The sequence below is a fragment of the Plectropomus leopardus genome, chromosome 15 (genome assembly GCF_026936395.1).
Source record: "Plectropomus leopardus strain MGB_pleo_1.0 chromosome 15, ASM2693639v1, whole genome shotgun sequence".
Classification (NCBI taxonomy): Eukaryota; Metazoa; Chordata; class Actinopteri; order Perciformes; family Serranidae; genus Plectropomus; species Plectropomus leopardus.
Window position 1 is genome coordinate 759,032 of NC_142190.1, and position 11,735 is coordinate 770,766.

Consider the following 11,735-nt stretch of genomic DNA (forward strand, 5'->3'; position numbering starts at 1 on the left):
AACCACATTGAACCACATAAAACAAACGTTCGAAACACACCATGGCATTGAAACTTGCAAAAATGACCGAAGACGCCATAATTTTTCACGTCGAAAAAAAGACCGAAAATGCAAGGCTATAGTATGGCAAAATGTCAAAATATGACATGTCCCAAAAACACCTGAAAATCACATTAGACCACATAAAACAACCGTTTGAGACACGCCATAGCATTGAAAGTTGCAAAAAGGACCAAAAAGGCCGTAATATTTCATGTTGAAAAATTGACCGAAAATGCAAGGCTATAGTATAGCAAAAATGTCCAAATATGACACGTCCAGAAAAATGCTGGAAATCACATTAAACCATATAAAATAGCCTTCTGAGACACGCCATAAGATTGAAAGTTGCAAAACAGACCAAAATCGCCATAATTTTTCACGTCAAAAAAAAAAAAAAAAAAAATGCAAGGCTATAGTATGGCAAAATGTCTAAATATGACATGTTCCAAAAACACCTGAAAACCACATTAGACCACATAAAACACCCGTTCGAGACACACCATAGTGTTGAAAGTTTCAAAAAGGACAGAAAATTCCATAATTTTTCATGTTGAAAAAAAGACCGAAAATGCAAGGCCATAGTTATGACATGTCCCAAAAACAGCTGAAAACCACATTAAAACAAAAAAAAATAGTGTGCCGAGACACATGATAGCAGAGAAAGTTGCAAAAACTTCCAAAAAGATCACATTATAGCTTTTCCAAAGAAACCCGAAAAAAGTCCAAAATATGACATGACATGCTATAGCATTGGCATTTTCAGTGTTTTTCGACAAATAATACTGTCGTTTTTCGACATGTAACACTATGGCGTTTTCACTAGTATATTATGACGTTCTTTTCATTATTTTTCACATCGTGCTACACTGACTTGTTTTCAGGATTTATGATGACATACTATATTATATTTTTCCATGAAGTTGGATTAACACGCCCCGATACTTCTGTAAGTTGACTTCCTTGCAGCAAAATAAAGTTGTGAAAACATTCAAAATATAGAGTATATTTAAAATCGACACGGATCTTTTTTAGGCTTCTGGACTATATTTAGGACACGTGCATGAACACACACACAACTATCACAAAATGAAAAGTGCATAAAATGCACCATACTGTCCCTAAAGGTTAATAAATAAAAAATCTGAATCTGTGGTTTTGACTTTCCACTAAAGGAGGGCAGCAGACCTCAGTCAGACCTCATCACCAAAAACACACCAACACGAAATCAAGCATCAAAAAAAAAGACAAACTGAGTTCAGTTTGGTTTTTACTCAACAGAAAGAAAAGTGTTTTTACATCTCACAGCCACCGAGTCTCCAAATGTTTCAGTCAAAGAGCAGATTTTCTAACATGATTGACAACGGTCCGCAACGCAAATCACGTCTTTGATGAGAAAAAATCTGTCAATGTGGATTAATCCGCTGCTGAAAATAGTCCCCAAGAAAGGTCATTTTGTTTACTTGAAGAGTGACGTCAGCAGTCCGACAGTCTGAGTCCTGCAGGAGAGCCTGGACTGACAAAAATGTTCAAAAACATCATTCAGATCGTGTCCTGGATCACCTTTGGCCTTCCACAAATATTTAACCTTTGAACTCTGAGCAAATTGGTTTGATTTCTTTCATAAAAATGAAAAAAAAAAAAAGTGTGTCGCAAACTGCAAGAAATCTGTAGAAATGTATTTTTACAAAGGTTAGGGAAAAATGTCCATAAAGCTATATTTATAATGATCATGATTCATTATTAAATTCATTTACAGAATTATTATGATTTTTAAGCAGGTTAGTTTTGTTTTTAATTTTCTTGTGCATTTTCTTTTTTCTTTTTACTAATTTTTTGCAAACTTTTGGGTCATTTGCTCTTAAATTGCTCATTCTTCTTCCCAAGTTTATGAAAGAAATCCATCCAACGTCAGGGCTTGTACAGTCATGAAAAACCTGGAGAAATTGCAATTTCCAGGCCTAGAAAAGTTTACTAAATAATCTAAATAATCCCGAGGCTTTTGGAAAAGTCCTGGAATTTTATTTCACAAGCCTGTACAATAACACATGATGTGTTCAAGGGTCCAACAAGTTTTGTCTCTACAGTTTCTGGCTGATGAATGGGGTCAACTTTGGTGATTTTTAAATAAACATAAACCTTAAATAAACATTTTTTTTTCAAATCATCTAAAAATTATGAAGAAAAAAAGTCAAATTTTAAGATAAAATAAAATCAACTTTTTTATCACTAAAAATAAAAAAGCCAAAATTTTAATAGAAAAAAAATTGAAGAAAAAAAACAACATAAAACTTGTTTCTTTAAAAATCACCACATTTTTTTTAAGAGAAAAAATATTGCCAAAATCTCATCTTTAAAAATGAAAAAAACACCCACAAGGAGGATCGACGGTAATTTCAGAGAAATTATGGTCTTAAAAACTACCTTAAAAACGGCTTCGATAATCATTTAGCTCATGTCGGAAACACGAACGTTCCTCGCTGCAGCTCGAACATAAATGTGGTGAGACGTCGGCGCACAGAAACCGAATGAAACGATGAGTTTTTGAAATAAGTTGTGAAGGTTTTTATCTTCATGTTACAGCGTCTCTGACAGAAGCTCGACATTATTCTTCATGATAACAGCGCAGACACCGATTTCTGTTTCCTCATCTCGTCTGATTTCTAAAACTGTAACATAATTGTGTCGCAAACAAAAAACAAACAAACGACGTCTAAAACAGGACGACGTCTCCTGCAGTCGTATTAAAATGCTTTTAAATTTGGTCACTTTTTACATTTTTTAACTGATTTGATCGCTAAGTGGAGACTACACGTGTTAATGTCCATGTGGTCAGGTGAGCATCAGGTGTCAGGTGAGAGTCAGGCGTCAGGTGAGCGTCGGGTGAGTGTCAGGGGTCAGGTGAGCGTCAGGTGAGTGTCAGGGGTCAGGTGAGCGTCAGGTGAGCGTCAGGTGAGCGTCAGGTGTGCGTCAGGTGAGCGTCAGGTGAGCGTCAGGTGAGCGTCAGGGGTCAGGTGAGCGTCAGGGGTCAGGTGAGCGTCAGGTGAGCATCAGGTGAGCGTCAGGTGAGCGTCGGGTGAGTGTCAGGGGTCAGGTGAGCGTCAGGTGAGTGTCAGGGGTCAGGTGAGCGTCAGGTGAGCGTCATGTAAGTGTCAGGTGAGCGTTGGGTGAGTGTCAGGGGTCAGGCGAGCATCAGGTGAGCGTCGGGTGAGTGTCAGGTGTCAGGTGAGTGTCAGGTGAGCGTCATGTAAGTGTCAGGTGAGCGTGAGGCATCAGGTGAGCGTCAGGTGTCAGGTGGGTATCAGGTGAGGTTCAGGTGAGGTTCAGGTGAGCGTCGGGTGAGCGTCATGTAAGTGTCAGGTGAGCGTGAGGCGTCGGGTGAGCGTCAGGTGTCAGGTGGGCGTCAGGTGAGCGTCAGGTGTCAAGTGAGCGTTAGGTGAGAGGAAGTTTGTGTACGTGTTTCGGCTGAGGGGTCAGAGGTCAGCGGGACAGCAGGGGCAGGTCACTGGAGTTCATGATGAGGCTGGAGTCCAGGTTCAGGCTCTCTGAGGAAACACACACACACACACGTAACAGTCAAGCATCTGCAGCAGCACACAAAAAACAAACACACTTTACCAACGACTTTCCAGGACTTTTAAGCAAATTAACCAAACATTCTCTGAAACGACATCGATACTGCTTATCTGTTCTTTTTCATCGCTTTAAAACAGCTTTTTAAATTTGGATTATTTAAAAAAATAATGAATTCAGAGCAGGATTTACCTGAATATTTAAATATAACTTAGGGACTGTGTTGTGCATGAAGGGGGAGGCACGTCAAATTATTTTTTAAAAAAGCAAAGTATTTATAGAGCAGCTTTCACAAAGTGCTGCACAAACCAAATAAAATCAAATAGAAACATATCAACTCAAATAAAACTCAGATAAAATAAACAGTGAGAGCGAATAAAATCAGGATTCAAACATAAAACATGTGACATAATACTGAAATGACTGGAAATGTTTGGAAATGTTTTTTTTTAATTCATGAAAAATATTTGGTGTTTTTTTGTTTGTTTTTTGCAGTTTTTACAGAAAAAAATAGGGATCTTCTTAATTTAGGGGGTTTCTGCTTTTAAAGTTGGTGACTTTTTTATAATTGGTGATTATTTTTTCCCTGAAAATTGTTGGAAATTTTCAAAGAAAAAAAATAATGATAAATGATTTTTTTCATGACAAATCTTTGGCATATTTTATTTCTTAAATTTATTTGGCAGTTTTTGAAGTAAGAAATAGGGATTTTATTCTTCTCTTCTTACATATTTTATTTGAAAATTGTTGCAAATGTTAAAGAAAAAATGTCATTGATTATTTTATCATGCAATATTTTGGTGATTTTTTGTTTTAATTTTGTGGTTATTGAAAAAAACGTGACTTTTTTTTCCTTTATAAATTTGAAGGGATTTTAAAGGAAAAAATGAAAAAAGAATCGTCGATTTTTATTTTTTATCGGAATGAAACAGATGAGGTCGCAGTCACCTGCGACCAGCAAAACATCTCACTGGTTCATCATTACAATGAACGTTTGTGCCAAAGACCGACGCACAAACTGAACGCAGGACGCCTGTTAAAACATAAACATGATAAAAACAGAACCAAATATGATTTAAACTATAAACATAAATATGCACTAAACGATCTACATATGAACAATACGATATGATAGAAATACAATAAAAATATGACAGAAAATAATTATAATAACTATATAATATAAACGATCACGTGAATATGAATTTAACCATCGATGTGCCGTGTCCCTGAGTCTCACCCTGGTCAAAGTTCAGCTTCTTGTTGGACGAACCGTCGCCGAGTCCTTCGATGTCCACCAGGTCACTGTTCACGTCCGAGTCGTTCAGAGCGCTCAGAGTCACGTCTGCAGGAGGAGGAGGAGGAGGAGGAGGAGGAGGAGGAGAGAGGAGGAGGAGGAGAGGGAGGGAGGAGGAGGAGGAGAGAGGAGGAGGAGGAGGAGGAGGAGAGAGGAGGAGGAGGAGAGAGAAGGAGAGAGAGAAGGAGAGAGGAGGAGGAGGAGGAGGAGGAGAGAGGAGGAGAGAGGAGAGAGGAGGAGAGAGGGAGAGAGGAGGAGAGAGAGAGGAGGAGGGAGGAGAGAGAGAGGGAGGAGAGAGGAGAGGAGAGGAGGAGGAGGAGAGGAGGGAGGAGGAGGAGGGGGAGGACGAGGAGGAGGAGGAGGAGGAGGAGGAGAGAGGGAGGAGAGAGAGAGGGAGGAGGAGGAGAGAGAGGAGGGAGGAGGAGGAGGAGGGAGGAGAGGAGGAGAGAGAGGAGGAGGGAGAGAGAGGAGGGGAGAGAGGAGGAGGAGGAGAGAGGAGGAGGAGGAGGAGGAGGAGGAGGAGAGAGGAGAGAGGAGAGAGGAGAGAGAGAGAGAGAAGGAGAGAGAGGAGGAGAGAGGAGGAGGAGGAGAGAGGAGGGGGGAGGAGAGAGAGGAGAGAGAGAGGAGAGAGAGAGGGAGGAGAGAGAGGAGAGAGAGAGGGAGGAGAGAGAGGAGAGAGGGAGGAGAGAGGAGGAGGAGGAGAGAGAGAGGAGAGAGAGAGGAGGAGAGAGAGGAGGAGGAGAGAGGAGGGGAGGGGAGAGAGGAGAGAGGAGAGGAGAGAGAGAGGAGGAGGAGAGAGAGAGAGAGAGGAGAGAGGAGAGAGAGAGGAGAGAGAGAGGAGAGAGAGAGAGAGAGGGAGAGAGGAGAGAGAGAGAGAGAGAGGAGAGAGGAGGAGGAGGAGAGAGGAGGAGGAGAGAGGAGAGAGAGAGGAGGAGGAGAGAGAGAAGGAGAGAGAGGAGGAGAGAGGAGGAGGAGGACGAGGAGGAGGAGGAGGAGGAGGAGGAGGAGAGAGAGAGGAGAGAGAGAGGAGGAGGATAAAGATGAGCGTGTCATCATCACGTCTCCAGTGATCCATCAGAAGTCACTTCCTGTTGTGTCACTTCCTGTTGTGTCACTTCCTGTGGCGTCTCACCTGCCGTCTTCTGTTTCTTTATGGGCGGGGCCAGAGAGGGGCTGTTCTGCATGCCCGTCGCCACGACAACCTGCGAAGTCTGCACGGCGATCATGGCGGGAGCGACGGGCGTCGGAGCCGGCGTCATGGCGACGGCGGTTTTCTTAACGGTCTTCTTCGGGGACTCGGAGGCAATGGGGACTCTGCTGTCCTCGTACAGCTTCCTCTTCACGGTGCTCTTTATCTGAGCGCTGAGGACGAGGACGAGACACCTGAGAGCCCGGACACTGCAGTACTCAAGTACTACATACGCTCAAGTACTACATACGCTCAAGTACTACATATGCTCAAGTACTACATACGCTCAAATACTACATACGCTCAAGTACTACATACGCTCAAATACTACATATGCTCAAGTACTACATATGCTCAAGTACTACATACGCTCAAATACTACATATGCTCAAGTACTACATACGCTCAAGTACTACATATGCTCAAGTACTGCATATGCTCAAGTACTACATACGCTCAAGTACTACATACGCTCAAGTACTACATATGCTCAAGTACTGCATATGCTCAAGTACTACATACGCTCAAATACTACATATGCTCAAGTACTACATATGCTCAAGTACTACATACGCTCAAATACTACATACGCTCAAGTACTACATATGCTCAAGTACTACATTTACTCAAGTACTACATTTACTCAAGTACTACACACTCAAGTACTACATACGCTCAAGTACTACACACACTCAAGTACTACACACACTCAAGTACTACATACGCTCAAGTACTACATACGCTCAAGTACTACATATATTAAAATATTACATATATTAAAATACTACATATATGAAAGTACTACATATAATACTACATATATTAAAGTACTATATACATTAAAGTACTACATATATTAAAATATTACATATACTAAATACAGCGGGACGAAATATCCGAAGCGGCCCGCGGGTTCGGAGGGCCTTTTACTGTAAAAAAAAAAAATCCAGCCATTTCTTTTCTTTAAAAATGTTTTTGTACAAAAAAATCTGATTTTTTTGAAATATGAAATTTAGAGGATTTTTATTCTTGTTTAATTGTTGGTGATTTAAAAAAAGACGTTAGCGACTGTTTGTTTCATGAAGTTTTTTACGAATGTTTTTCCTTGGAAAGATTTTTGGCGATTTAAAAGAAATAAAGAAATAAATTGGGGGTTTTGTTTTAAAAAAATGTAGGGGGTTTTCTTCTTTAAAAATTGTTGCCGATTGTTCAAGAAAAAAAGGTGAATTTATTTTATTATTATCTATTTAAATGTGGCGTTTTTTTTAAAGAAAAAAATTGGGATTTTTAGGCAAAAAATAAGGCCTTTTTTTCTCTTTAAAATAATTGGGGTATTTTCTTCTTTAAAATTTGTTTTGAAGAAAAGAAATAGCTTTTAAAAAAAAAAATGGTGATTTTTGGGGGAATTCTTTTTTTTGGCAATTTTAAAAGAAAAAAAAGAAAAGAAAAAAGAAAAACAGGCCTTTCTCTTCTTTCGGCAGACTCACACGGTGCGCTCTTTGATCACGGTGCTGATGTTGTTGAGGTCGTCTCCGAAGCGACGCACCGCCAGACGCAGCATCTCGATCTCCGTTTCCGTCCACTTGGCTCTGAGGACGAAGACGCTAAGTTAGAGAGGACGTCCGTCTCTGTCTCACTTTAGAAAAGACTCAAAAATTCATTCATGTGTTGACAAAGTGTCCAATTATTGTTATTATTATTATTATTATTATTAATCACATCAACACGTCTGTCACTGTGTGTGTATGTGTGTGTGTGTGTGTGTGTGTGTGTGTGTTACCCTGCAGGGCTGGAGTCAGACACCGTGTGTGTGTGTGTGTGTGTGTGTGTGTGTGTGTGTGTGTGTGTGTGTGTTACCCTGCAGGGCTGGAGTCAGACACCGTGTGTGTGTGTGTGTGTGTGTGTGTGTGTGTGTGTGTGTGTGTGTGTGTGTGTGTGTGTGTGTGTGTTACCCTGCAGGGCTGGAGTCAGACACTGTGTGTGTGTGTGTGTGTGTGTGTGTGTGTGTGTGTGTGTGTGTTGCGCTGGAGGGCGGGAGTGTGTGTGTGTGTGTGTGTGTGTGTGTGTGTGTGTGTGTGTGTGTGTTACCCTGCAGGGCTGGAGTCAGACACCGTGTGTGTGTGTGTGTGTGTGTGTGTGTGTGTGTGTGTGTGTGTGTGTGTGTGTGTGTGTGTTACCCTGCAGGGCTGGAGTCAGACACCGTGTGTGTGTGTGTGTGTGTGTGTGTGTGTGTGTGTGTGTGTGTTACCCTGCAGGGCTGGAGTCAGACACCGTGTGTGTGTGTGTGTGTGTGTGTGTGTGTGTGTGTGTGTGTTACCCTGCAGGGGCTGGAGTCAGACACCGTGTGTGTGTGTGTGTGTGTGTGTGTGTGTGTGTGTGTTACCCTGCAGGGCTGGAGTCAGACACGGGTGTGTGTGTGTGTGTGTGTGTGTGTGTGTGTGTGTGTGTGTGTGTTACCCTGCAGGGCTGGAGTCAGACACCGTGTGTGTGTGTGTGTGTGTGTGTGTGTGTGTGTGTGACCCTGCAGGGCTGGAGTCAGCCACCGTGTGTGTGTGTGTGTGTGTGTGTGTGTGTGTGTGTTACCCTGCAGGGCTGGAGTCAGACACCGTGTGTGTGTGTGTGTGTGTGTGGGTGTGTGTGTGTGTGTGTGTGTGTGTTACCCTGCAGGGCTGGAGTCAGACACCGTGTGTGTGTGTGTGTGTGTGTGTGTGTGTGTGTGTGTTACCCTGCAGGGTTGGGGTCAGAGAGCGTGTGTGTGTGTGTGTGTGTGTGTGTGTGTGTGTGTGTGTGTGTGTGTGTGTGTTACCTCCAGGGCGGGAGTCAGACACCGTGTGTGTGTGTGTGTGTGTGTGTGTGTGTGTGTGTGTGTTACCCTGCAGGGCTGGAGTCAGACACCGGGTGTGTGTGTGTGTGTGTGTGTGTGTGTGTGTGTGTGTGTGTTACCTGCAGGGCTGGAGTCAGACACCGTGTGTGTGTGTGTGTGTGTGTGTGTGTGTGTGTGTGTGTGTTACCCTGCAGGGCTGGAGTCAGACACCGTGTGTGTGTGTGTGTGTGTGTGTGTGTGTGTGTGTGTGTGTCCCTGCAGGGCTGGAGTCAGACACCGTGTGTGTGTGTGTGTGTGTGTGTGTGTGTGTGTGTGTGTGTGTTACCCTGCAGGGCTGGAGTCAGACACCGTGTGTGTGTGTGTGTGTGTGTGTGTGTGTGTGTGTGTGTGTGTGTGTGTGTGTGTGTGTGTGTTACCCTGCAGGGCTGGAGTCAGGCGCCGGGGGGGGGTGTGTGGGTGGGTGTGTGTGTGTGCGTGTGTTTTACCCTGCAGGGCTGGAGTCAGACACCGTGTGTGTGTGTGTGTGTGTGTGTGTGTGTGTGTGTGTGTGTGTGTTACCCTGCAGGGCTGGAGTCAGACACCTGTGTGTGTGTGTGTGTGTGTGTGTGTGTGTGTGTGTGTGTGTGTGTTACCCTGCAGGGCTGGAGTCAGACACCGTGTGTGTGTGTGTGTGTGTGTGTGTGTGTGTGTGTGTGTGTGTGTTACCCTGCAGGGCTGGAGTCAGACACCGTGTGTGTGTGTGTGTGTGTGTGTGTGTGTGTGTGTTACCCTGCAGGGCTGGAGTCAGACACCGTGTGTGTGTGTGTGTGTGTGTGTGTGTGTGTGTGTGTGTGTGTGACCGTGCAGGGCTGGAGTCAGACACCGGGTGCGTGTGCGTGTGTGTGTTACCCTGCAGGGCTGGGGTGAGAGACAGTGTGTGTGTGTGTGTGTGTGTGTGTGTGTGTGTGTGTGTGTGTGTGTGTGTGTGTGTGTGTGTTACCCTGCAGGGCTGGAGTCAGACACCGTGTGTGTGTGTGTGTGTGTGTGTGTGTGTGTGTGTGTGTGTTACCCTGCAGGGCTGGAGTCAGACACCGTGTGTGTGTGTGTGTGTGTGTGTGTGTGTGTGTGTGTGTGTGTGTGTGTGTGTGTGTGTGTTACCCTGCAGGGCTGGAGTCAGACACCGGGTGTGTGTGTGTGTGTGTGTGTGTGTGTGTGTGTTACCCTGCAGGGCTGGAGTCAGACACCGTGTGTGTGTGTGTGTGTGTGTGTGTTACCCTGCAGGGCTGGAGTCAGACACCGTGTGTGTGTGTGTGTGTGTGTGTGTGTGTGTGTGTGTGTGTTACCCTGCAGGGCTGGAGTCAGACACCGGGTGCAGCTGCATGGTCAGCTCTCCTAGTTTGGTGAAAGCGGCTCCGGCTGCAGAGAAAATCTCGCCGACCTGCAGAGACGACGAGGAGGATTCACATCAGTTTACTGCAGTAAAAAAGTACAAATACGTGCTGAGAAAACACTCCGCTGCAGGTATAAGTACTGCGTCGGCGGTCAGACTGCAGACTCTGCGTGTCTGTAAAATGTTTCGGGGTGATTGATGATGAATGATTGTGAAACCTTTAAAATCGTGTCACTGTGTCGGTTACTGAAATAAATGAAAGGTCTTAAAGACGCCCTCCGGTCTCCGGGGTCAGGGACTGTCTGTTATTTATGGGGGGCGGCACTGAGGAGGGAAATAAAGCTTGATAAGGTCGTATTTTAAATTTATTTTGAATGGAAACAAAGCGTTTCCTGCATTTACGAAGAGCTTAATGTAGCATTGGATTTTATTAATTGAAGGGACAAAAGTTCAGTCACCTTTAGTGAAGGTTTCTAACTGCAGCCCTGTCAGCAGGCACTACTGAAATCTGGATTTCTACTTTGAGGCTACATGTCAGCTCCATTAAAAAAGTGCCGAATTATCCACCAGATTTTAATAATTCAGGAGACAAAAGTTAAATCACTTGTCATGAAGTCTTCGTTTGTATTATGAGCTCAAACGTTAAATAAACTGATTTCTGAGTTGAGTTTTGTGCACAGGCCATAGTGAAGTTTGGATTTCTATTTTGAAACATTTTAGATTCAAAAACCAGATGCGGAATGATCCAGAGGAGTGTGTTCATGTAAGAGAGACAAATTATGAAATAGGTTTACAACTGTGCCGCAAACTGCGTTTAACAAGCTCAGCGCAGGAAATACCAACGTCTGTATTTCCGTTAGGACGGAGCGTTTGCTGCGTTAAAGATGTGCCGAAGGTACCGTCATGCTGCATGAACTGAAGAGAACAAATGAAATCCGCTTTAATAAAGTCTGCATTTGTGCGATGAGCGGAGACGTTAAATCGTCTGATTTCTGCGTGAAGTTCGGTGCGTGCGCCGCTCTCAGCTCAGCTTCCGTCCTCGCGGATCTTTTACTAAAATCAGGTAAGAACTCACCTTAGCGGAGGCTGACGTCATCTCTGAGACAGGTGAAACTTTTTTTTTTTTAACTTTTCGTTAAATTAAAAATGGTAAACACACAGCTAGCTGCTAGCTAAAGTTAGCTCCTGTAACGTTAGCTAGCTCGCTGTCGTTAGCGCGCTTCCATAGAAACCCGGTCAGATTTCCAAAAACCGAATCTTCCGCAGAAACACTTCCGGTCCGAATCTGTCGTTAAATCCGGAATATTTTCATTTCTTCACATATTCCGCAGAAAAACAAAGTAAATATCGCTGAACAAAGATGGACCGGATCAGACAGGGAATGTTGCGCTACTTTGGAAGTGGAACGCCATTGGTCAGTCTCACAGGAAAAGGCGGGGCGTGT

General features: G+C 43.9%; 1 protein-coding gene across 1 annotated transcript; it reads right to left on the reverse strand.

The window, feature by feature from the left end:
- Positions 1–1,292: 1,292 nt before the first annotated feature.
- On the reverse strand, positions 1,293–11,681 carry bacc1 (BPTF associated chromatin complex component 1). The gene is made up of 6 exons (XM_088088401.1): positions 11,367–11,681; positions 10,245–10,339; positions 7,586–7,687; positions 6,042–6,271; positions 4,853–4,957; positions 1,293–3,584 (listed from the first exon to the last, which is right to left on the reverse strand). Exons 1-6 carry the CDS (start codon positions 11,385–11,387, stop codon positions 3,520–3,522), a joined length of 618 nt encoding a protein of 205 aa, XP_087944527.1. The 5' UTR covers positions 11,388–11,681; the 3' UTR covers positions 1,293–3,519.
- Between the last annotated feature and the right edge of the window lie 54 nt (positions 11,682–11,735).

Coding starts and splice junctions, on each gene's coding strand:
- bacc1 (XM_088088401.1), bottom strand. CDS start 11,387: ATGACGTCAGCCTCCGCTAAG. Junction 7,688..10,244: donor TCTGACTCCAGCCCTGCAGG/GTAACACACACA, acceptor CTTCGTCCTCAG/AGCCAAGTGGACGGAAACGG. Junction 3,585..4,852: donor GAAGCTGAACTTTGACCAGG/GTGAGACTCAGG, acceptor GTGTTTCCTCAG/AGAGCCTGAACCTGGACTCC.